The sequence below is a fragment of the Ovis aries genome, chromosome 13 (assembly GCF_016772045.2).
Source record: "Ovis aries strain OAR_USU_Benz2616 breed Rambouillet chromosome 13, ARS-UI_Ramb_v3.0, whole genome shotgun sequence".
NCBI classification, from domain to species: Eukaryota; Metazoa; Chordata; class Mammalia; order Artiodactyla; family Bovidae; genus Ovis; species Ovis aries.
In genome coordinates, this window is record NC_056066.1 from 24,892,500 (window position 1) to 24,920,162 (window position 27,663).

Below are 27,663 nucleotides of genomic sequence, written 5' to 3' on the forward strand. Positions count from 1 at the left end.
GTCCCTTGGACAGCAAGGAGATCAAACCAGTCAATCCTAAAGGAAATCAATCCTGAATATTCATTGGAAGGACTGATGCTGACGCTGAAGCTACAATTCATTGGCCACCTGATGCGAAGAGCCCACTCATTGGAAAAGATTCTGATGCTGTGAAAGATTGAGGGCAGGAGGAGAAGGGGGTGACAGAGGACAAAATAGTTGGATGGCATCACTGACTCAATGGACATGAGTTTGAGCAAGGCCCGGGAGACAGCGAAGGACAGGGAAGCCAGGTGTTCTGCAGTTCATGGGGGTCACAAAGAGTCGGACACGATTTAGTGACTGAACAATGAAGGAAAGATACAATCTGACACAGTTCTCCATACTATATAGTTATCTTGCACAACGTGTATCATATAAACTGACAACAAACCCGAGACTTCCTTACCTCAATCTCCCTAAAAGCCTAACATTAAGGCAAAGTATTTCATGACACAGAAATGTTAGCACCAAAAGCTATGAAACAAATTTAGAAAGGTCTCACATATAAAATCACACACACACACACAAAAAAAAAACCACCCTAAAATTAAGTTCTGGAACGAGTGGAATGCTCTATCTATGTATTCAAATTCAGTGATGTCCTATATACAAGAGAATATACACCACATGAAAATCTCTGGCACACAGAACAGTGTCTGGCATACAGTGGACGTTCTGTAAATATTACTGCTGATTGTTTCAAATTAAAGTCCTGGTAAATGCCAATAGCAAGACTGCCCAAAATCAACTCAGAGACTTGTTTCAGGAACAAAGCTATTACTGTTACTGCAACTGATCTGTACGATTTCTCTGAAATAAGAAAGAAAACGCTGTCACTTATTAGTAATTTGAGTATACCACCACTAGGTGTCAGTTGCGAGCCATAATTTTCTGGCATTATAAATCTCCCAGTCAAGAAATACTCTGGAGGGTGTTATTCATTCAACAAATATTTACTGAGTCCGGACAACAGACAACTTGCCAGGAGTTGATTACTCTGCGACAAACAAAACAGTCCTGGGATCTGTCTTCTGGAGTATTTGAAGTGTCTGCAACATCGTTTTTTTCCCTCTCTGAAGCTTCAGGAATTTCACAAAGTATGTATCGCATGTGGATTCACAGTCCTGTTATTCCAGTTGTACTGGATTTTAAGTTCTCTGCAAACCCAGAAAAATGTGCCACACTGCTCTGACCACAGGCGACTATCTTTCCATCCCTGACCATACCACTGCCTGACCACGTAACTGATAAAACCTGCCCATCTTTCTTCAAAACCTCAGTCCTCTCTAGTCTTCAAGACTATCCAGTCTCCTAAAGTGTATTTTAATCTCCCATGAACTGTATTTTAATCTCCAAAGTGATTATGAGAAATCACTTTCTCATGTTTACCCACAGATCAGTATTACAACCAAACTCACCCGCAACCTCAACTTCCTCTCCCCCTTGACCTTCCAAAGCACTCCACTTGCCCACGTCCAGCTACGGACAATTCCAACCAGACCCTCCCTCTGCTCTCGTTCTTGGTGCGATGTCACTGAGTCAAACTGTATAACCCACTGATTTAGAGTTTCCCAGTTGAGCTAAGTGTTTGACACTACTGACTAGAGTCTCTTGCTTGTATTGAATATTTTAATTCCCTTTCCCTTGAGGTTGCCATATCAAGCTTCTCATAACGTTTGAGGACTTGCTCTGCCATCTTGATTCCTCACACTGTTTAGATAACTGTACCTCTTACTTCACTCTATCTCAACTACTGTATCCTCTTTTTTTTTCTTTTAAAAAATCTTTTCCTACCCATACCTCCGCTTCCCTGGTGGCTCAGTGGTAAAGAACCTGATTGCCAATGCAAGAGATGAGGGTTCCATCCCTGGGTTGGAAGGATCCACTGGAGAAGGAAATGGCAACCCACTCCAATACTCTTGCCTGGAAAACCCCAAGGACAGAGGAGCCTGGCAAGCTACAGTCCATGGAGTTGCCAAGAGTCGGACACAACTGAGTGACTGAACGACAAAAACACCCTTACTTCCCCTTGTTCTACCTCAGCTGAGGATTTAGTTACCAGCATTCTTCAGGACTCGGCTCCCCAAATGGCCTCTTCTCAACTGTAAAACCAATCTCTTTCTTCTTCTCTCCAGATCTTGTAACACACAAAAGCTTTCCAAATGTAAAAAAAACAACGGAACTTCTCCCCACTCTGCCACATAGCTACCACCTCTCATTCTCCATCCCTTCATTTTCTTACTTCTTAAAGAATAGTCTACATTCACACCTACCTTCATTTCTTCACTTCTAATCCAGTTTCTCAGACATTGACAAGAATCTCTGGGGGACAGCACGCCCACCCCCACCTCCCACCCATTCCCTGATCTAATTCACATCACAGCCCACTGACATGCCTGATTCCCTCTGCCCACTGCCCTCAAACGGTTCTCAGTAACTTTACCAATCTGCTACTTGTCAGTCAGGTCAGATCCAACGGTATCTTTTTAGTCTACATCCTAAAGAATCTTCTAGGATGGATGACAAGTTACCCACCCTCCCCGAATATGATCCTCTCTTAATTAGCAAGCCATCAACTCCTCCTGGTTGTCCTTATACCTTACAAAATTTATTACCAGACTTCCTTTCTGACTCTTCTTTCTCTGACCAGCTCTAAGATGCTGCCTTCCCTTGGGGTCTACCTTCATGCTGGATGTCATCATCTCTGACTGTATTTGTGACTAGTGCTTAACTGTAGCATACAGAATGATGGCTTCCAAATTTATCTGCAGCTCTCACCTCTCCTTATGAGCTCCACTTCCAAAACTTCAGCTAGGTACTGAACATTCTACAGGCATTAGAAATATTGTTGTTGATGTAGTCACTAAGTGGTGTCCAACTCTTTGCAACCCCATGGACCTCAGCATACCAGGCTTCTCTTTCCTTCACTGTCTCCCAGAACTTGCTCAAACTCACGTCCATCGAGTCAGTGATGCCATTCAACCTTCTCATCGTCTGTCGCCCCCTTCTCCTCCTGTCCTCAGTCTTTCCCAGCATCAGGGTCTTTCCAGTGAGTTGGCTCTTTGCATCAGGTGACCAAAGTATTGGAGCTTCAGCTTCAGCATCAGTCCTTCCAATGAATATTCAGGGTTGATTTCCTTTAGGATGGACTGGTTTAATCTTGCTGTCCAAGGGACTCTCCAGAGTCTCCTCCAGCACCACAATTCAAAAGCATCAATTCTTCAGCACTCAGCCTTCTTTATGGTCCAACTCTCACATTCGTACATGACTACTGGAAAAACCATAGCTTTGACTATATGTAATTTTGTCGGCAAAGTGGTGCCCCTGCTTTTTAATATGCTATCTAGCTTTGTCAAAGCTTTCCTTCCAAGGTGCAAGCATCTTTTAATTTCATGGCTGCAGTCACCATCTGCAGTGATTTTGGAGCTCAAAAAGAGAAAATCTGTCACTGTTTCCACTTTTCCCCCAATTATTTCCCATGAAGTGACAGGACTGGATGCCAAGATCTTCATGTTTGAATGTTGAGTTGTAAACCAGCTTTTTCACTCTCCTCTTTCACCCTCATCAAGAAGCTCTAACTTACCCCAAACTAAACTTTTTCCCCGGGGAAGGAGGAGGAGGGTGTTTCCCTTCTGCATCCCTCAATCAATGGTACCTCCATCCATCCACTCACTCATATCAGAAAAACCAAGCAAAAATCACAATTCATCTTTAACTGGTAACATACATTCTACCCCCAAGTCCTACCACCAAAGTTGGGCAAACACAATTTCTAAATACCTCTGAAATTTGTTCTCAAATGCTGGTTTGAGACCTGATAAAATCCTGTTCAGCACAAAGCACACCCTATCTAAGAAACCCTTCCCTGGTGGTTAGACGACTCTCTGCGCTCAGACCCTGCCACAGCTGTGCAGACTTCTCTTTTCCTACCCTTGTGTAATTGTTTTACACCTTCATCTTCTACCATCCTATATAAAGAGTTATTAAATGTATATAGGCCAGGAACTGTTCTGGGTTTAAAGAAAAAAGTAATAGACAAAGCAAAATTGGGAGGACTTTGCTGGTGGTCCGATGGTTAACACTCTGTGTTTCCAAGGCAAGGGATGTGGGTTTGATTCCTGGCCAGGGAACTGAGATCCCACATGCAGGGCAAGGTGACCAAAATAAATAAATAAATAGAAGCTCACTGAACTGTAAGACCTAAAAAAGATTAAAAATAAAATAAAGTTGGAATTCCCTGGCAGTCCAGTGGTTAGGGCTCTGAGTTCCCAATTCCTGGTCAGGGAACTAACATGCTACATGCTATGTGGCCATAAATACATACAAACCAATTACTTTTAACATTTAAAAAATATTAATAATCTTTCCACTCGACAATCCAACTGAGGCAGAAAAACGTCTGAGAAAAAAGTAGCAGGAGGGGTGGTGAAAGGTGTGAAGGAGAGAAATGAGCAGGGTGAGAAGGGAAGGAGAGGGAGAGGCGGGGTGGGAATGCTATTTTTAGGAAACGGGCAGGGAAGTCCTCTCTAGCAGGTGACATCTGAATCACTAGCTAAAGGAAGTGAGACTAGAGGCCATATTGCTCCCTTCCCAGCAATTAGTTTAGTGACTGGCTCATGGCAATGACTCAACAAATATCAGCTAAGAGAACGAATAAACAACAGGAAGGATATTTCTAGACTTAATGCATTTAGCATTCATACGCAAAATATTTCTATTGCAGTTACACGCCGGAGATGAAGTTACTGTTAAAGCTCTGAAAGCAGTTTAAGAATCATTATTAGAATTCACTTTGGGGGACCTTCCCTGGGGGTCCGGTGGTTAAGACTTCATGCTCCCAATGCAGGGGGCACAGATTCTATCTCTGGTTGGGAAACTGAGATCCTGCGTCCTACATGGCATGGCCGAAAAAAAAAAAATCACTTTTTATTATTAACTGGATCTATGAATCATATTTTGAGTACAGACTAACTGGAAAAAAAAAAAAAGGGCTTTATCTGGCTGTGTCTGTGATCAAGGTCTTAAGTTACAGAGCAACTAAGAAAAGACAGCTCAGGATCACCTAGTTACAGGTAATCTCTGGAACAATATTTTCTTTAGAGAAGTGATTTCCAGGACAGTTTGGAACATTAATACTCCAAACATGTGCTTCCCTGGACTTTCACCTTTATAGCTCTGTTATTCAGTATCTCCAATTAGTTCTCTGAACTCCTAGATTTCATATTTCCTAAAGGATTTAGAACCATTAAAGAGATTTTAAAATTACATTTATCATCTTGACTGCCAAACTACCTTCATACAATGTCTTACAAAGCCTTAAAATCTACTCCAAAAATTGGATTTCTGACAATACCTACTTGTAATGTAATCAAATTCCCTTCATTTTAGATTATTGTAAAAATGATTTCCTGGGACCTTCTAAAGTGAAGTTAATTTTTTTTTTTTTAACTTCTCATTGAACTTGACCAATGTAGCAGTTTATTTTACAAATTCCTACTAAGGTCCTGGATTACTGTATTTTTGCTATTAGTGTTCCGGCTTATACACTTATCAACTATATGAAATAAGATTCCTGGTTTTAAAAAGTGTCACTGAGACTTTGTGTTAAAGGGAGACTGATGGGAGAAAGAAAAATAGAAAGGAACAGTTTTGGGAAAAGAGATAACAGTTCAACAGGTGAGGTCAGATACTAATGTGCTAACTTCTGCAGTTTTGGGGAAAGTCATTTGGGAATAGTGCCATGTGAAAGCAGTGGCACCCCCTTTATTCAACACATTTACTCAACAAATATTTGTGGTCCTACTATGTGTCATGCACTTAGCAGGCACTGAAAATTCAATGATGAATTCAAAATTCAGTGAAAATTCCAAAATTCAATGACAGTTTCTCCCCTTAATGATCTCTGTTCTCAAAGTAACACATAATAACATTTTCTTAATAAACATAATGACTAGTCTGAGTATGTAGGAAAATTTTACTTTGAACCTTCTGATGACCAATTATTGATAAGACAGAATCTCCCTTCTTATTTTTCTATTTTCCTGTGTCAGGTCTGTGTTTGTCTTTACCTCTCAGGAACAGGTATATGAGGAAGCAGAAAGTCTCTACTTGTTTACCACAATCACTTGGATTAACTGTGTCCAAAATACGAGTAGGGATTTTCCATAAGAAAATCAGGGAAAGAGACTACCTGCATCTTCCACTAGCTGTGAAACCATCCCTGTATCTGTGATCAGACATGGCATCTACTCCCCCTTGTGCAAAATATCCTTTCAAACACTTGAAAACTATTGAACATATGGAAAGCTATCAAGTTTGCCCTTTAACAAAAAGTTACAAGCTCTTTCAATCTTAAAAAAAAAACCACACACATTGTGTTGTTGTTCAGTCGCTAAGTTGTGTCCGACTCTGTGATCCCATGGGCTGCAGCACACCAGGCTTCCCAGTCCTTTACGATCTCCCTGAGTTTGCTCAAATTCATATCCATTGAGTCAGTGATACTATCTAACCATTTCATCCTCTGCTGCCCCCTTCTCCTTTTGCCTTCCATCTTCCCCAGCCTCAGGGTCTTTTCCAAAGAGTCGAATAGTCAGGTGACCAAAGTATTGGTCGCTTCAGCTTCAGCAACAGTCCTTCCAATGAGTATTCAGGGTTATTTCCCTTAGGATTGACTGGTTTGATCTCTTTGCTGTCCAAGGGACTCTCTAGAGTCTTCTCCAGCACCACAATTCAAAAGCATCAATTCTTCAGTGCTCAGCCTTCCCCATGATCCAACTATCATATCCATACATGACTACTGGAAAAACCATAGCTTTGACTGTATGGACCTTTGTCAGCAAAGTCATGTCTCTGCTTTTTAACATGTTGTCTAGGTTTGCCACATCATAGTTTCAAATTATATATATAAATCTCTTTAAATTTATAGATAATATATTTTATATTTATATATTTCAAAAATATTTATATACTTATATTCATATTTATTATACATTCACTATATATAAATATTATAAATAATAATATAGTGATATACATAAATAAGTAAATAATATAAACATAACATAAAAATAGAAATAAAATACCATCATGTTCACATTTGCCACTCTCCTACCCCCGCAAAGCAGGATTCTCCTAAGGGCCAGTGCTGGCTTGGGGACTCCTCTCTGGCCCGATACAGGCCTTCTACGAGCTATGCCATAATTGCCTTCCTACCAAATCCTTCCTTTTCTCTCTTCTTTCCCAGGTGACAGACCTGTATCACAATTTTAAGTCTTCCCCATCCTTGCTGCCCCTTTCTACAGGCATTTCCTCCAATCAACCTGTGCCATGCCTAATAGTGTTTTTCCATTGTTTCTGTCTTGGTGTTTGCGTCTCAAGGAACCCAAATGATACACCAAATTTCAAAAAGACCAAAGTTCACCTTCATGTGAAAGCTATCCTTGAACAGACCTGCAGAAATTCTAAATAAAGTAGAAAACCAAATCTGGTAATATACAAAAAGTATCATACATTAGGAACAATCTTGGTTTAGTTCTATAATGCAAAGTCAATTTAACATTTAAAAAATAAATCAATATAATTCACTATGTTTAGTTGCTCAGTCGTGTCCATGCTGTGAACCCACGGACTGTAGCCTGCCAGGCTTCTCTGTCCATGGGATTTTCCAGGCGTGAATATTGGAGTGGGTCGCCATTCCCTTCTCCAGGGGATCTTCCCGACCCAGGGATGGAACCCAGGTCTCCTGTACTGCAGGTGGATTCTTTACCATGTGAGCCACCGAGGAAACCCATAATTCACTATTTTAAGAGTTTAAAGGAGAAAAAAAGTCCAATGATTATCTGAAAAGATGCAGAAAAATTAAAAATTCATTCGTGGAAGAGATATACCACATTCATAGATTAAAAGATTCAATATTTCAAATATTCAACTACTGTAAATAATATAAAACCAATCAAAATTCTAGAAGAATTTGTATTGGGTTTACTAAAAAGTTCATTCAGGTTTTTCCATTATATCTCGTGTATGTGTGTGTGTGTGTGTGTGTGTGTGTGTGTGTGTGTGTGTGTTACTGCAGATGGACAAGAATAGCCAATCCAAACTTGAAAACAAAACTGGAAAACTTATTCTATCTAACAGTAACCCTTATTATATAGCTGTAGTAATTAAGATCAGTCTTGCTCCAAAGAAAGTGACCAATGGAATGGAATAGAGTTTGGCAAACTCTTCTATAAAGGGCCAGATGCTAAATATTTTAGCCTTTGCAGGATTCATACAGTCTCTGTCTCATATTCTTTTTTTAAACAACCTTTTAAAAATATACAACTATTCTTAGTTTGGAAGCTGTACAAAAAATGAGCCATATGTCAATCCCTGGAATAGAATAAGGTCCAGAAACCAACCAAAACATATAGAGACACTGTGTGAGCAGGTGGTATTACTGAGCAGTAGAAAAAGTACAGATTTTTCACTGAATATTGCCAGGCCAATTCATATCCATAATGGGAAAAAATTTACCTTGATCCTATACTACGTGTAAAAATAACCAATTACAGGTGAATTGTAGGTTTAATTGTCAAGGACAAAACAATAAAGTATTTGGAAAATAATAAAGGAGAATATCTTCATGACCTTGTAGTAGAAAAAAAATTTCTACAATAATATTCAAAGTATTAACTTTATAAAAGAAAAGATTGATAATCTGGGATCTTCCTGACCCAGGAATTGAACACAGGTCTCCTGCATTGTAGGCAGATTCTTTACCATCTGAGCCATAAGGGAAGCCCTAACCATAAAAGAAAAGATTGATAATTTGGACTAAATTAAAATTAAGAACTTCCCTTTATCAGAATCACTAATAAGAACTTCCCTTTATCAGAATCACTAATAAGAAGTTGAAAGGCAAGTCACAGCAGAATATCTGCTAAATACAAAACTAAGAAAGTCTTCATCAAAAATATTTGACGATTCCTACAAATTAATTATTTAAAAGGACTGATAGCTAATAACCAAATAAATGGTAGTCAACTTCATCAGTGTCAAGAAACTTTAAATTAACCCAAATTCCACACCACCACACACTCACTAAAATGAATAAAATTAAAGACAAATGTCAAGTGTTAGTAAGGATATGGAGCAACTAGAATTCTCATACCCTGCTGATGGATGTGTGAACTGGTATAATCACTTTGGAAATGATTATAGTGTTCGTCATACCTACCCAATGTGTGCATACCTATGTGCGTACCTATGATTCAGTAATGCCATTCATTCCTAGATATACACACCCACCAGAAGTGAGCACATACATGCACAAAGTACGTGTAAAAAGATGGCTCAGAGTTGTACTGCTTGAAACAGCTGAACATTGGAAACAAATCTAAATATCCACCAACAGTAGACTGAATAACTGAATCGAATATGTTTTTTGTTTTAAATCAACTTTCTTATGACCATAAAATGTACCCACTTAATAGTTCACAAGCTTTTACAAATGTACAGACCCATGCAACCACCACCACAATCAAGATCTAGAACCTTCCCATCAAGCCAAAAACTTCCCTTGTGCCCCTTTCCAGTCAATTCAGGCAACCACAGACTTGTTTAGATTTGTCTTTCCTAGAGTTTCACATAAATGGAATTAGACAGTGTGTACTGTTTGGTGCTTGCCTTCTTCATTAATCAAAATAAAGTTTCATAGGAAAAGCATGAGAAACCAAAGTAGATAAACAAGATTTCACCAAAACTTCAAACTGTGCGCATCCAAGGACATTATCAAGAAAGTAAAAAGACAACCTACAGAATGAGAGAAGATATATGTAAATCATATATTGCCAATGGAAATGTAAAAATGGTGCAGGTGGTATGAAAAACAGTTCAGTAGATCCTCAAAATGTTAAACAAATAATTACCACATGACCCAGCAATTCCACTCCTACATATATACCTCAAAGAATTTAAAAAGAGGAATGTAAACAAATACTTGTATACGCATGTTTGAAGCACTAATCATAACAATCTAAAGGCGTCTTCCTAGTGACTCAGACTGTAAAGAATCTGCCTGCAACGCGGGAAACCTGGGTTCAATCCCTGAGTCTGGAAGATCTCCTAGAGAAAGAAACGGCAACCCACTCCAGTATTCTTGCCTGGAGAAATCTATGGACAGAAGAATCTGGTGGGCTACAGTCCATGGGGTCCTAGTGACTCAGACTAAAGAATCTGCCGGCAATGTAGGAGACCTGGGTTCAGTCCCTGGGTTTGGAAGATCCCCTGGAGTAAGAAGATGGCAACCCACTGCAGTATTCTTGCCTGGAGAATTATGGATAGAGGAACCTGGTGGGCTACAGTCCACTTGGTCGCAAAGAGTTGGAAAGGACTGAGCAACTAACACTTTCACTTTCAAAGGCAGAAACAGCTCAAATGAATGGATAAACAAACTGTGGTATGTACAAACAACATACCATTGTTCATCCATAAAAAGGAATGAAGTATTGATATATGTGCTGCTGCTGCTGCTGCTAAGTTGCTTCAGTCGTGTCCGACTCTGTCCAACCCCATAGACGGCAGCCCACCAGGCTCCCCCGTCCCTGGGATTCTCCAAGCAAGAACACTGGAGTGGGTTGCCATTTCCTTCTCCAATGCATGAAAGTGAGAAGTGAAAGAAGTCGCTCAGCTGTGTCTGACTCTTAGCGACCCCATGGACTGCAGCCTACCAGGCTCCACTGCCCATGGGATTTTCCAGGCAAGAGTGCTGGAGTGGGCGCCATCGCCTTCTCTGTGATATCTGTGACACAAACATCAACACTAAAGTGGAAGAAGCCACACAAGAAAGGTTGCACATGTATGATTCCACCTATATCAAACATTTCACATAGGTTAAGTTCCTCGGGGACAGAAAGCAGACTGGGGGTTGCCCAGGACCAGGGCAAAGGGAGAACAGTGAATGACTGCCTACTGGAGACATGGCTTTCTTTTTGAGGTCATGGAACATTCTGGAACTAGATAGAGGGGGCAGATACACATTGTACACACGCCTTTTAATTCTGTGCTAAATGTCGCTGAATTGTTCACTTTAAAATGGTGACCTTTATATTAGGTGAATTTCACCTTAAGAAAAGAAATGTTTTTGAGATTGATCCCTGATGCCATGTGTAGTCCACAAGCAGATATACCACAATTTAGTCACCCATTCATATGTTGTTTACTATTTTGGTCAGCTCAATCCAATGCTTTATTTAATATGAAAAACCAACTATGAACAATTCTGTACAAGTATTTTTGCAGGCATGTTTCATTCATCTTGGGTAAATACCTGTAAGCGCTCTTATCATTTCACACACACACACAAAACAAAAAAAAGTGTTATCTGTCATTATGTAACTGAATCAAAGATGAAAACCAATTACAGACATTAAAGTAATGATGCTTTATCCTTAAGCCCAGCAGATTTAAGCCAACAGTACATGTTCAATTATAAAAACAATGAAGAAACTAAAGAACAAGTCTGAAAGGCTAATACAACGTTAACCAAATTTTACCTGAAAGTTGCATCAGTGATTTTTTTTTTTTTAATACTGCTTGACTTTCAAGGGAACAGAACACTCTTTATTACACATTTTCAAGAATGAATTATGTGACAGTAAAGAGCTTTCTGTGGTGTTGGAGAAGACTCTGATGCTGGGAGGGATTGGGGGCAGGAGGAGAAGGGGACGACAGAAGATGAGATGGCTGATGGCATCACTGACTTGATGGACGTGAGTCTGAGTGAACTCCGGGAGATGGTGATGGACAGGGAGGCCTGGCGTGCTGCGATTCATGGGGTCGCAAAGAGTCGGACACGACTGAGCGACTGAACTGAACTGAACTGAATATGGACTTTCCTGATAGCTCAGTTGGTAAAGAACTAATATACCAAATATTAGTATATTTACTAAGCTATATTTAGTATAACTACCACAGGAATTCAAAGCTCAAAAAATTTAACTGTCAATACAATTAAAAATGGATCCAAAGAGGTTCAGTTAATGCTCCTTTTCAATGACAAGGGATGAGTGAACCCCACTCAGTATTTCTACATTTCAAAAGTAACAAGAACACAATCCTGACATCCTACCACCACGCCACAGACCACAGATCTACGCATAATAATTTCTTCTTCTAACCAATTTTCAGGTCCATATTTTAGTGTTCTATTATCCTAAGGGAATAGGTTTTCAATCTATTAATGGAAATCAATGGCATAAAATATACTCAATTTTCTCAGCTCTTCAGAATTTAGCTCTTCATTAAAGTGAAGAACATTTGCTCTCTAAACATAGTGAGTGCTGTTCATTAAATGATGAACTAGGCCAATTATATTTCTCTCTGGGGGAATTTGGAATTATTATGATAAGAGAGGAAGGAAGGAAGGAGATGGTGAGCGTGTACTTTCTACCGCGGTCAGCACGTGAGACAATCAGGTATAATCAAAACTATCTGTAAACATTATCTAAATCATCCTGTAAATAGTGGAGTTTGGGCCTCTGGAAGATCATATTTCAAGATTTTGTTGTTGATACTCTGGTTTTAGTTGCTTTCCAGGTCCTATTTCTGGTGTCTGGCACATTTGGGTATCCTATGCTGTTTAACTTTGAATTTGGAGATGCCCTATTGGTTTTTTAGAATTAACACATCTTCCTAAGGTGGCTTAGGCATGGGGAGAGTTCTATTTCTTGCCACTAAAATATCCTTCATTCGAAAACTCTAACATAGTCTATAGAGCTGTTTAGTCAGAAGTGACTGCAATCACAAAATACAAATTTTTACTACTGAGAAAGTTTACAGACTCCCCAGATATCTTTTTTCCTACCATTAACATGCTTGAATATAAAATTTAATGCCAAAGTAGAAATCCAGCAGTTACTGAAGCATCCAACAAAATGATATACAAATTTTAGAATCTTGGAAGTGTCTCTACACCTAAGCTGAGTCAGAATTTTTCTCAGAGAACAAGTAAAAGAGAAATAATGATAACTACAGAGACGTTCAATTATTCTTATTCTTGACTATTTATGAAGTTATGATTTAAGGGACAATAGGATGTCAGCAAGATAGCAATTATCATTATCACCAAAAAATATTTTTCTACCTCAGTGGCCTTTTTCTTGTATACAGCATCTGTATTATAATGCAGAAAACTAACCAACAAGAATGAAAAATCTTAAAAATCCAGAGAGTACACATATATGAGAAATAATGAGATATGAGAAATAATATATAACTGAATGTAAAACTTGGGTAAAGGGAATAATCAGAAAGTTAAGTGGCAAAAAGAGACTCCACTAAATTGCCAAAAGGAAAAGAATAACAAAACAGAACCTTTCAACTGCTGCACAGAATTCTGGCAACCTAGCAGGATCTCTTAGGAACTTGAATAAAATTCTGGGAATTCTTTTCTCTCCAGTGATTCTAGGCACTGACTCGGATCACTGCACCGGAGGCTGGGATTCTAGTTCATTAAATAAAATTCATAGAAAAGGATTTTGTAATCTCAATGCTCTTGAAAATAAGTCTGAAAAGGAAATGAGACTATAAAATGAATATTGAAACGTTCAGCTGAATCAAAATAACAGATTGCAAGTCGTCTGTCTCCAAATAGGTTGTATTTTTAAAACAGGTCTATAAATAACTGTTCTCAAGTCAGAAGAGATTTTTTCACTGAGAATATGTTCTGAGAGACCATCCGATCAGTTTATTTGAAATGGTACTGTTAGTACTAACTGTAAGTTCAGTAGGCCCCTGTAGACCAGCCTGTGACCCCCCATTGCCAACTGGGATGACAAAAGCAAGCCTGGCCCTGGGTGGTAAAATGACATAGAGCACCAGGAACTCTTTAAACCCATCCAGCTTTCCAGGTCCACTGCCAGCCAGCTATTCAGACTCCAGGAACAAGGGACGGTTGCTTCTGTAAGATGTCTCTGGGGCCTCTGAACTTGGTTCTTCCCTCACCTTGTGGAATTCTTTGTCCCTAAGTGTTCACAAATACGGAACATTTGTTTTCAACTTTTCCAATTCAGAGATATTTCACAGAATTAATTTCCTAATGCAGTAAATGTATCCAGTATTCACCTACTAATTCTTGACACTACATAAGTCAAACAATTTAAGTCAACAGAACACTTTCAAAAAGATGGACTTCAGAGTTATACAAGCCCGATGTGGGAGTCCAGATGATCTGTCACTTAGCTGTGCGATCCTAGGCAAGTTACTTTACAGCTTTTTCACCTTCAGTTTCCTCATCTACAAAAGGGGAATATTGTCTTACACCTCAAAGCATTATAGCAAGGCTTAAATGGGATAATAGCATGTATTATGATTCCTAGTATAAAGTCTTCGATCATGTATTAATTTCTACCACCTTCCAAAAATTTTCTAAAAATCAAGCAGTTCTCCAAGTATACTACAAACATACCTAGATGATTGCTTTAGATATTCTCATAACTTTCCATATTCTTCTTCTTAGGAAGAAAACATACAGATGTTCCGGACTTTATAAATAATCTTAATTTGACAGATCTTGCTTTGCAGGAGATAAGGTGCTTGAATTTATCTCTCTCTTATTTTAAAAATCTTAGCTATGTTGTATTTATTTTAATTCTTTTATTAGCATTTTAGGGCTTCCCTCAGAGCTTAGATGGTAAAGCATCTGCCTGAAATGCAGGAGACAACGGTTCAATCCCTGGGTGAGGAAGATCCCCAGGAGAAGGAAATGGCAACTCACCCCAGTATTCTTGCCTGAAGAATTCCATGGACAGGGGAGCTGGGTTGCAAAGAGTCAGACATGACTGAGCGACTAACATACATATTAGGTTTTAAATTAAATTGTTAACCAAGCTTATAATTATTATCTCCCTCCATCTGTTGGACTCCTGATAAGTTTATTACATTTCAACTATTTACATTCTTTGATTTTTAAGCTATTAACTATATCTCTTTTAGTTATTAATATACTGACTGACTCTGTATTTTCTTAAACTGTTAACATTTTTCTTATGTATGATTATTCCCTCATTGACAGCATACAATGCCAGTAGAATAGCCAGATAATTTAATCTCAAACTACAGTGGTAACTTTCAGGTCAAAACTCAGTTATGAGGGATAATAATCATTAAAGATCACTGGATGTGTGGTTTTGAGTATCCATTCTCCTAATAGTCTTAAGTATTGTCACCAGATCAAGCTGGACTGTTGGGGAACTGTACTCTTGGGGGCCACTGTTTTAGTGTTCATCCCTATAACCTAAGGTTTTTCAACCTTAGCACTATTAAATTCTGGGCCAGATAATCCTCTGGGGGTGGGGTCTTTCGGGTGCATTGTAGGATTCTCACCAGTATCTCTGATCTCTCCCTGCTGGGTACCAGAAGCACACCCTCCCCGCCACCCCAACTGTGACAAGCAAAAATGTCTACTGATGTTCCGTGTATCCCCTGGGGAGGAAGTCTGTCTCCAGTTGCGAAGTTCTTTAGACCAAACTGGACCACGGGCTTTTGAAATCAACTTACACTGAAGAATCTGTTAAAAATATTTATGTAAAAGGATGGTTTGAGGATGTTACCTACTACATTATCTTTGTTTCCATTATGAGGAACCACAGGAGAAATCTGTCTCAGACTTCAGTGCAAACCAGATGTTGTTTTCTCATGGACAACGTGAATCCTTGTGCTTAGTCACTCAGCCATGTCCTACTCTCTGCGACCCCATGGACTGTAGCCCGCCAGGCTCCTCTGTCCATGGAATTCTCTAGGCAAGAATACTGGAGTGGGTTGCTATGCCCTTCTCCGGGGGATCTTTCCAACTCAGGGATAGAACCTAGGTCTCCCGCATTGCAGACGTTAACTGCGAATCCACAGCTAATTCTTAAGTAATAATCCTTCCTTCTTTCCCTCTTTTTTCTCCCCCACTGGGAAAGCTCAAAAGCGAATTTACAGCCTGTCTTTGATAACAGTGTAGGATCTTCAGCACATGTTCATGTGGACTAAACCTCCCCAGTGTCAGTTTAATTCATCTTTTTCCCCATGAAAAGATGGGGCTTTGCTCATAGCTCAGTTAGTCAAGAATCCACCTGCAATGCAGAAGAGTCCAGTTTGATTCCTGGGTTGGGAAGATCCACTGGAGAAGGGATAGGCTACCCACTCCAGTATTCTGGCCTGGAGAATTCCATGGACTGTATAGCCCAAGGGGTCATAAAGAGTCATACACGACTGAGCCACTTTTCACTCTCCCCCATGAATGTTTTAATCTCATTTTTATCTTAGTATAATACATACATGTGAACATAAATTCTTTTTTCAATGAGATTAAATATAAATTAATAAATAAACAGTATTTAAACTGTAAATTTTCCCAGCAGACCACATCCTTTAGTCTCGCTTATTCATGCCAGTCCAAATCTTCAGCTGGATCTGTATCTTTCAAGTTTTCCCTTATAAATGTTTGATTCTGTCCAGTCAAAATATATAATGAAGTCTGCTCACTTCAGTGAGCAGATATGTCAGAAATACAATCATCTGCAGAGTACAGTTTTACAACTAAGCCCTTCTACATTTATTAGCAGTATATCTCTCCCAGTAGAAACTAGAACATGAGCGGCGTTAAACTCTAGGTGCAGTGTCCAGTAAGTAGCCCAGGCATTAGCACATCAATCCACAGGGCGATGGGGAGACAGAGCACCCTCGTCTTTCTCATGCTGATGCTGGTTCTGTCAGTTTTGCCTTTCGCCACTGAGGCCAAGTAACATTTGGAATCCATCCTGAGCCCTGGAGCATGACAGATGGTGACACAGGAGTGGCCCATCTTGCACTACGGTGATAACTATGAAGGGTCCTACCTCACCCTGCACACTCAGATTATTTTTCATAGTGCTGAAAGAAACCATTTTCCTCTCATTTGAACCCTGAACATAACACCTCAAATCAGAGATGCTATTACAAAGGTGTATCAACTGGGGAGAGGATGAACACTGTATGGCCTATTCAGGCAGGGGAAAACCACTCAGGAAAAAATAAAAAGGAGTACTGTTAGTACCTACACGTACAATATGGTGAATCTCAAAAGTACTATGACAAGGTGTGGGATGGATTAGGAGACTGGGATCGGCATACACATACTACTATGCATAAAGTAGGTGACTAATGAGAACCTACTGTATAGCATTACAGCACCTACTGTGGGGACCTGAATGGGAAGGAAATCCAAGAGGGGATGTATGTATACACGTGGCTGATTCTCCTTCCTATACAGCAGAAACGAACGCAACACTGTAAAGCAACTATACTCTTACTGAAAAAAAAAAATGCCAAGTGAAAGAGAAAAAAGAGTACACATTGTATTTTCTGTTTATAAAAAATTTGGGAAGATGCAAAACTCATCTATCATGACGTACAGCAGATCAGTGGTTGTCTAGAGCCAGCAGTGTTGACAGCACAGTGGTACAAAGGAACTTTACGGATGATGGAAAGGTTCTTTTCAGAATCACACCTTGACTGGACTGGTGGTTTCCCAAGTGATGTATTTATCAAAACAAAACCTTAAGTAAACAATACATTTAATTGGTGCAAATAGGTATTCTTGCTAAAAAGGCATCACTTCAAACAAAAGATAAGAAAACATTGGACAAAACCAAACTGAAGAACACTGTACAGAAAAACCAAAGTTTCAAGGCCACGGATTTTAAGGAAAGACTGAGAAGCTGTCACAGACTACAGGAATCAACAGGTTGTGAAAAATGAATATAATATGAAATCTGGGAACAGAAAAGGGGCAAAATCCAAATAAATTTTGCAGTTTAGAGAGGAGTGTCATACCAATACTAATGTCTCGATTTTCTTGGTTGTACCATAGTTACGTTTTTAACATTGGGGGAAGTTGAAAGAAAGAATATACAGAAACTCATCACTATTTTTACAAGTTTTTAAACACCTAAAATTATCTAGAAGTAAAGTTTTTTAAATAGGTGCGTTTTATTATGTATAAATTTTAAGTCATTAAAGTTCATATAAAAATAAAACAAAAATAAAAATGGCAGCTTTTATGAAATAACCCTATCCCTAGGCTGATTTTCCTTTCAAGCCCATTAAATATGTTTAAATCAAGAGTAACTAGAAGGATCAAAATATTTCTCAATATTTGAACCAATAAATCTAGTAAATAAAACACACACCAAATCACTAAATTTATAAGATTACTAATTGCACAAAAAAACCTCAGAATTACTTTCCTTAGAACCATGATACGTTCCCCTACATAACACTAATATATAATTGACAATAAAATCATCACACATTCAGATCATAGTGACACAAGGGAATCCATAAAAATTTGAAGACTGCAGTAAAAATGTTTAATTTCTATGACTTTCACATCTAGAGACTCTTTTATATGTGGACTCCAAAAACTAAATCATCTCATTGAATGTTACTTAAAGAATGGTAGGACATGAGCAGAAAAACTATCAGAGAAAAATTAAAACTTTTATAAACATACCTCCTCTGTTGCCATTTTCTTCATCCTACAAAAAAAAAAAAAGTATAAATTCATGTGAATACATGTTTAAAACTGGTAAAATCACAGCAAGGCTCAACTAAATTCAAATTGCTCTCCTGAAAATGTGCCAACTACAATCTCACTAACAATGCCTTTTGCCAGAAGGATGAAGCGGTCATGCATGGAGATGGAAAAGCTTCAGGTAAAGCCAATTTAAGGAGGACAACAGAAGTTCCATTTCTAACATACTGAGTGTAAGCTGTCTAAAACAGACATCCAAGGAGAGCTGTCAGAAGCAGGCAACTGTATGGATGAGGCTAGTACCTGGAAGAGAGGGCCAGGTTGGTTCATCACTTATGTACTAAACCTTAAAAAAATGTGCCTTTTAAGGCTATTACAGCACTCAGAACTATCTTTGGATAAGTTGGTTCCAAATTGCTATATCTTTAAAACTTTGAGGTTTATCTACTCGGTTACGTTCATTGCTACCATACTGTCTTGCCATGTTGTCTACCTCCAGCTGGGAAATTAGAAAAGCAATTTTGAAAACCTAGCATAAAAATGCATTTATTCAAATATTTGTTGAGTATCATATGAAAAGCAATGTACTATGTACAATGTACTGTGGAAAGAAAAACAAACATTTAGTGAAGGGCTGATAATTTGTTATGTAATTTTTGACCTTTATTTTGGCTGCCCAAATACGTAATTTTTTTCCTGGTTACAAGCTCTGTTCTGAGACTGTTCTGGCAACAAGGTTGCCAGCTACGTAACATAATAAAGACACCGTTGTATTAATGGTACATTTTCTGAAAGCTCTAAAATATTAATTTTTATATACTCCTTTGAAGTGGATGAACAAGTTTTCAAATTGAAAAGATTTCAATACATATTTTCTATGTAAAAGTTATAAGACTGAAACCTATTTGCAAGAACATCTGTGTTAAATAACAGCATTAATCGCTGAGGTTTAATGAGCAATTACTGTCTGCCAATTTCTGTGCTGGTTTACATGTATTATATCACTTAATCAACCCAGCCACCCATGAGGAAGGTGCTGTCACTGTCTGTTAAGAGACTCATTCAAGGACACAAAGCTGACAAAGAGCAGAGATAGGACTCAAATCCAGACTCTTGACTCCAAAGACTGTGCTGCTAACAGTTACATTGTGCCACTGAAATTTCTAGAAATATTTTCCAACAATAACAATGCATTTTAAACCTATGTTTGGTAAAATTATCTTTTAAAATCTGTACTCTCTATATCACGATCTAATACTCTTCTTCAAAACAAAACCTAAAGACAAAAACAAAATTCTCCTTAATCTGTAATTAAAGCAAGGGATTCTATTACTCTCTTATGTGACCTAATATCTAAGTTATACTACTTGAGGCATTTTTTAAGGTAAAGTAGATGTTTAGGGAATCCAGTTCAACTGTTTTATACATTTTAGGAACACCAATCTTGTCAGTTTAAATTCCAAAGGTAGCAATAATTCATAATTCTTAAAAATTCTTTAGTAGTTTTAAAAGTTTATATTTTCCAAGAAAAATATAGTTTAAAAACTGTTGTCTTTAGAAGCAATATGACACTACGTTATAAAAGACAGCCCTAGATTCATAGATATTTAGACTTAGAAGAGACTTTCAAATCTTCTAGTACAATTCCCTTGAATCAGAATGGAAATCTAGAGCCCGAAAGAAGTTAAGTGTCTTGGTCAAAGTCCCCCAAGTCTTCTGAATGTCATTATTTCCATTACACTGTTGTGCAATAGCTAAGCATCAGGCATTCACATTGGCCAAATTCAAATCCTAGGTCCACCACTTACTCATTACATGACTCAGATCAGTCTCCACATCTGTTATATGGGGCTAATAATAAAGTGAGATAACGCTCATAAAGAATAATAAAGAACACAGAACAAGTACTCAGCATGTCAGCTGCCATTACAGTGATTGCATTTGCCTTTTATTAGATCGTGTTCCTATATGTTGGAGCCTACCAGTGTAATTCACTCGAGTGAGAAGCTGTGTTTAAATTCTGACTTGCCATCATATTACATATCTGAAAGTTAAGTATGAATCTAATTCCAATAACTCTACAACTATCCAAATATTTTAATGAACTATTTCCTCTGCATGCTCTGCCCGGAAAACTTATCCCCTTTCTAGATATTAGAAAAAGCAGAATGAAGTTTAGAATTAGAAGTGATAGTAAAAAAAAGATACATAGTTCAAAATTAGTATGATCTTTCAGAGGAGATTAAAGTTTTGTTCCAGAAGACAGGAATATATCTAAAAGATGGGAAAGGATATAATAAAAATGCAAACAGACTGGGGTGGCCAAAAAGTCTGTTCGAGTTTTTCCATAACATCTTATGGAAAAACCCAAAGGAACTTTTTGACCAACCCAATAACACTTAATCCTTAAAAGACAGAAGGCAGGATGAGAGGAAGACAAGGAGACAGCAACTGCCTTGTGCTCTACTTTAAGTACTTCTCTTACCTTAAATGAAAATTGAATTGCAGACTCTGGGGGATAAACAATAAAATGCCTCAATGTAAAACCAAAGCCTTGAGATGTTCTTTTCAACATAACTGTTTTGGGACCTGGCCAGGAGAACATTTCATCTTCAGATGGTGATATAGTTTCACTTTGTTCTTTTCCATCTTTACTTGTTGATACCTAAAAGGAAAAGACATTTAAATGTTAACTATATAGCACAATATATTTCATCATTTGGGGGAAATGTTATGTGTAAAAATATAACTGAGTGCAGAGGGGAACTGACTGGAGAAAAAGAACCATATTGTGATGCATGAACTATATGTGGCATAAAAAAATCACACAGATTATCAAAAACTCAATTTTTTCCAAGATAGGGATGCTATGAAAAGTTAATCAGAAGCAAGAAAGAACTCTTGAAAGTGAGACATAAAATGTCAGGTTAAAATTTTAAATGCAATATCCAAGGCTAGATAAGCAGCACGGTCTGTGGAGACAGAACTGACACAACCAGAATAACCCCAGCAGGAGAACTGAATAAATTGTAAAAATTCATACTATGGACTCTTAAGGTCATTAAAAATGATGGTAATAATAAGAAAAATGAGTTATGGCTGGGGATATTTATTATGCACAGAATTTTAAAAAGAAGTCACACAAAAAATTTAAATGCAATAGAAAAACTAAAAGACAACATAAAGAAAATCTCAGAGCATTCAGGATTAAGAAGCAAAAACCAGGAAAAAAATATGAAACTGTTGCTGAGTAAGAACCCTAAACATGTTGTCAGTCCAATGGCAGCAAAGGACATTAGAAAATAAGAGACCAGGCTTCAGGTTCTAAGCGTAAATTCAGTATTCACATAAATAATCCTTCCCAAACCCTGGCTTTCCGGTTGTGTGCTTTCCTCACCCCCCACTCTTGGCTTTTATCTGGTCAGGAGTAAAAGCCCTCTGCAATCTCAGACCTAAGAGCCCACCCCTTCATCCCTCTCATACGCCAACCCTTACAAATTCTTCCATCTGAGGCTGACCCTACTGCCCCTTCCCAGCCCCTCACCGCCCCATGGCCTCATCTGTCCCTTAAACCAGCTTCAGTTCACTCTTCTGCCTTCTCTCCCCTCCTCAGAGTCATCTGAGAAAATCTAAACCTGGATAAATCAACATTGCCTCCTCTGCACCTGCACCCGTGCAGTTGAACACAGGTAGACAAAAACAGAAAATTAAGCCGCCTGCTATATCTCTCTAAGCTCATGATCACTAAGCTCACACGAGCCTTCAGTGTTGGTGTCCATTTCTCTGCAGTCCATTCATTCAATGACTATTCCATACCTTCTCCCCTGCCCTCACTTGGCACTGATGACCCTGCTTTTATTACACCGAAAACTCAAGCACCAAGATGAGTCCTTTGTCGCCTTCCACATCTCCCCACCTACTTAGCTCTGTCCCACGTTCTCCTGTCTCCTTCCTGTGACAATGGCTGCACTCCCCATTGCTCTAAGGTCCCACCACTGAACGGAGTAGATCCCAGTCCCTCTTCCCAGACAAAGACATGGTCCCACCCATTCTTCCCTCCCTCTCTTACATCACACTTTCTCCTATGATCTCATTCCCATGGCGTGTGTGTACATTTTTGTAAGTTCTTTTATCTTAAAAGGACAGCAAAAGTCCTCTCTGACCACAGTCTTCTCCAGCTTCCTCTTTGTTTTTCTACATTTAGAGCAAGACCCCTTGGAAGTTATCTATGAATGCTATCTCCAATTCTTTTTCTCCCATTTGTCTCTTAAGTCCCCTTAAATCAGGCTGTGGCCTCCCTATATCCCTGAAACTGCTCTTTCGTCAAGGCCCTGAAGGCTTCTACATCGTTATACTCAACGGTCAATTCTTAGCTCTTGTCTTCAGTGACCGATAGTTGGTGCAAGGACTACTTCCTGCTAGAGAAATTTCTCCAAGTGACTGTCCACACTGAATTTCCTCCTAATTCCCAGGCTCCCTCTGCTCAGTCTCCTTTGCTGTCTCTTCAGTGGCTCAACTTCTGAATTAAGGAATATAAGAAATAAACCCTGAATATTCATCTGGAAGGACTGACACTGAAGCTGAAACTCCAATACCTTGGCCACCTGAAGCGAAGAACTGATTCATTGGAAAAGACCCTGATGCTGGGAAAGATTGAAGGTCAGAGGAGAAGGGGATGACAGAGGATGAGATGGTTGGATGGCATCACTGACTCAATGGACATAAGTTTGAGCAAGCTGTGGGAGGTGGTGAAGGACAGGGAAGCCTGGTGTGCTGCGGTCTATCAAGTTGCAAAGAGTCGGACATGACTTAGCAACTAAACAACAAAAGGGCTCAGCCCACGGACCTTTCTACCTCTGCTCTGGCTTTTGGTGATATCCTCAATTTTTATCTCTAGCTCAGACATCTCCCCAATCTAATAGGTATCTCAAACCTAATATGTCTACCTGGCTGTTAAGATTTTGTATGAAATTACTAGTTCCACAGCAGTTGTGAAATGTCACCTTTACAAATGACATACTTGAATATGCTTGATTCTACTACATTTTTAATTCGTTTCACTGGTGAATCTTATTTATTCCTCTACAACAATAAACCTTTACATGAAGGTATTCAAATTACAAAAAAAAGAGTTCCTAGAAGCCATTTTTCAAGAGACTTCTAAATCCTAAATATTTTCATCATAAGTCAATATTTTGGCTGTTACTAGTTAGAAAGAAAGTGAAGTCGCTCAGTCGTGTCCAACTCTTTGCGACCCCATGGACTGTAGCCTACCAGGCTCCTCCACCCATGGGATTTTCCAGGCAAGAGTACTGGAGTGGGTTGCCATTTCCTTCTCCAGGGGCTCTTCCCAACCCAGGGATCAAACCCGGGTCTCCCACATTGCAGGCAGATGCTTTACCTTTTGAGCTACCAGGGAAGCCCCATTACTAGTTAGCCATTCATCAATTTCACTTTTCCATTTGCGAAGACACTAGATAGTAGCATTCCCCAAACCTGCAGTAGGGGAAACTGGACCAAGTCCTATTCAATGGAATGCAAGAATTATAAAATATAAAAATGAGCAGTATTTCTACACACTGTCTGTGTGTTCTCAGTTGCTTAGTAATGTCCAATTCTTTGCAATTCTGTGTACTGTAGCCCACCAGGCTCTGTCCATGGAATTTTCCAGGCAAGAATACTGGAGTAGGTGACCATTTCTTTCTCCGGGGATCTTCCCAACCCAGGGATCAAACCTGAGTCTCTTGCATTGGCAGGTGGATTCTTTATCACTGAGCCACTTAGGAAGCCCTTTTGCTGCTGCTGCTACTAAGTCGCTTCAGTCGTGTCCGACTCTGTGTAACCCCGTGGACTGCAGCCTACCAGGCTCCTCCGTCCATAGGATTTTCCAGGCAAAAGTACTGGAGTGGGTTACCATCGCCTTCTCCTAGGAAGCCCTTTTACACACAGACAATAGGCAATTGGAAACTGAAATTTCAAAAGTAACATTTAAAAAAAAAATTTTATTTTTAATTGGGGGATAATTGTTTCACCGAGTTGTGTTGGTTTCTGCCATATAACGTGAATCAGCCTAAAAATAACATTTAAAATGCAAAATACTTAGGGATAAATATGATAAAAGATTTGCCAGACCTATAAACTGTAATTACAAAACTGACAGATGTAAAGAAGATCTAAATAAATGGAGAGATATGCCATGCTCACAGTTTAGAAGACTCAGTATCATTACACTGTCAATGCTCCTGAAATTGATCCATAGATTCAGTGAAACCCCAATCAAAACCCCAGGAGATTTTTGTGTAGAAGTTGATAAACTAAAATTCACTTTGAAATTAAAAGGACCTAAACAACCAAAAACAACTTTGAAGAAGCAGAACAAAACTGGAGGACTTACATTACAGGACTTTGTTTAAAGCTACAGTAATCAAGACTCTGAGCCACTGATGGAGACTTTGCACATTTGAAACTCATTTATCATAAATGCATTTTACCTTATTCCCCCTTCTAAGACCTGGAAATTTTGAGGGGGAGGGGGAATAACAGCAAACACCAACATGGGGGACTCAAGCTGAGTCCCAGTTCCAAAATGATCATATAATCAGGTAGAATTTGTAGCAGGAAAGTTTTTATTCTAGGCTTAATTATCCAAAGAGTTTAGTTAAGCTTTAGGTTGTGACTGAATCTTCCTTTTGAGATCCAAAGGAGACAATTATTTTATCTTTGCATTTAAGTTCATTCCCTCCATATCTGTCTCTCTCTCTCTCAAGTTTGTATTCTCGAGTGCATTTGGTATTGTTATTTTTTTTCTTTTAGTCACTGTGATAGGTGTGTGGCGGTATCTTGGTATGCTAATATTTGCATTTCCCTAATGGCCCATGATGAACACCTTTTCAAGTGCTCAGCTGCCATCTCCTTATGTAATTTTAAAGCCCCAAAGAATCCCAGATATGATAGATATAAGTGAATCGTTTTCTGAGGACACTGAGGCCCAGTTTAGCTAAGTGATGTACGTAAGACTTCTGTAGGCTAATTCAGGGTAAGCATTAAAATCATAGTTCCTGAATCCGAGGCGAGAGTGTTTCTCCTGTGTCAGTGTTTGTGCTTAGCCGCTCAACAGTTTCCGATTCTTCGCAACCCCATAGACTGTATCCTGCCAGGCTCCTCTGTCCACGGGGATTCTCCAGGCAGGAATATTGGAATAAGTCGCCATGCCTTTCTCCAGGGAAATCTTCCCAACCCAGTGATCAAGCCCAGGTCTCCTCATTGCAGGCGAATTCTATACCATCTGAGCCACCAAGGAACTTTTCATCATTTTTTCTATTGTATAATCTGCATAGATTTTCTCCCCCAGTAGCGCTTTGATCTAATTTATTGCTTTTATTTTTCTGCAGGACTCTAATTTTACAACTTTAAACAGTTTACGTGCATTAATTTCTAGTGTATTATTATGACTTGGGCCTCAAAGCTCACAAACATATTCAAGCTTCCTTTTTCCTATGAACCATATAGATAAGGCTCTAGGATCCTGGTGTCATACTTCAAGCTGCTGCATAGAGCCTGCTGTGTCTTATTCTACTGAGTTCTTTACAAAACAGAGAAAATAGGATAAAGAGTAAGCAACTTCATTTAAAGTTGTTTTTTTCCAATGTCACAAAGCTCTGTTGTCTCGATTATTTCTCCCTCCCAAGAACATCACATTGAATCCTTTGCAGTCTCCCTACCTTTTCCCTACAAGGGGGAGGGGAGGGTGACCATTCTTCCTACATAAAGAGAGAAGATGAAAAGAAACACACACATGTGCCTTCCTCACTCTTTCCCCTCCTTACCCGCAGAGCCTTTTGATCTGCTGGATTTTATAACAAGGGCAAACTGCAGGCACACAGCGAAGGACACAGAAGTCAGATTCCTCCACTTGAGAGGACCCTTCAGACGCTATCTCTACACATGTTGCAGCTCCCCACCATGAGCAGCAATTTGTGTACTAATAGCCTCAGAGTGTAAGAAGCCTAGAAGTGGATGGAATCATAGTGGCCCCATGCCTTTGAACGAAGAATGGTCATCTGATTCCCTTAGAAGACTTCATAACAAGGTCGCTTGATTGAGCAATAACTCAAGGTTAAAAGAAACCAAAATAAAACATAGAAACTAGATATAACAACTAGACTAAGCAAAGAGGAGTGAGAGAGAAAGTATTGGGGGACACGCTAATCATGTAACAATAAAGGTAATAATAACCTCACAGAAGGGAATGCACACAGGTATGACAGCACCTTTGGGGATAATGGAAATGTTCTCAAAGTAGATTATAAAGAAAGTTTCACTACTGTATAAATTTACTGCAAGCCACTGCGATGTACACTTACAATGGGTGACTTTTTATGGTATGTAAATTACACTTCAACAAAGATGCTTCAGAAGAAAAACTGGCATAGAAAGTACAAAGCCTAAATGTGTGCCAGAGGTGAAAGATGTAGGGCTGTCATGAAAGCAAACACAAGTGAGTTAAGAAAGAATCCCTTTATACACAGTAACTATAGAAGACTTCAACTATCTTTTGTAATTACTCATAATTTAAATAGAATGGGGATAGCTTCCTAGTATATTCCAGGAATCATTCACAATAAAGCATAAGAAAGTATTGTATTATGTTCATTCTATAAGATCTTAATACTGATTCCATCATATACCTAAGATTATAAGCCCTACTCCTATGGATTATTAAAAATGATTTGCTATTTAAAAAAAAAAATTTTACCACTGATAAAATTAGTAGTACCAGTTACTTAAAGTAAGATTTTTCTTCCTTATTTTAGGGCCAGATTTATTCACAGTGATGCAACCCCTTTTTAAGATGATATCTGCTTCCATGTTGTTGTAAATGGCATTATTTTGTTCTTTTTATACCTGAAGAGTATTCCATTGTATTTACGTATTGTATCTTCACGGGCTTCCCAGATATCTCAGTGGTAAAGAATGTGCCTGCAATGCAGGAGACCAGGGTTCAATTCCTGGGTCAGGAAGATCCCCTGGAGAACGGAATGGCTACCCACTCCAGTATTCTTGCCTGGAGAATTCCAAGGATAGAGGAGCTTGGTGGGCTATAG

General features: G+C 38.9%; 1 protein-coding gene across 10 annotated transcripts in view; it reads right to left on the minus strand.

The window, feature by feature from the left end:
• The window catches only part of ARHGAP21 (Rho GTPase activating protein 21), a 129,450-nt gene that overhangs the window by 55,502 nt on the left and 46,285 nt on the right, over window positions 1-27,663 (minus strand). For all 10 annotated transcript variants that reach the window (XM_042230534.2, XM_027976623.3, XM_042230533.2 and 7 more), the window contains 2 exons: window positions 21,045-21,224; window positions 18,539-18,563 (listed from right to left, as the gene is read on the minus strand). In XM_042230534.2, coding sequence (XP_042086468.1) covers window positions 18,539-18,563; window positions 21,045-21,224 — 205 coding nt within the window. The remainder of the gene's footprint in view (window positions 1-18,538; window positions 18,564-21,044; window positions 21,225-27,663) is intronic.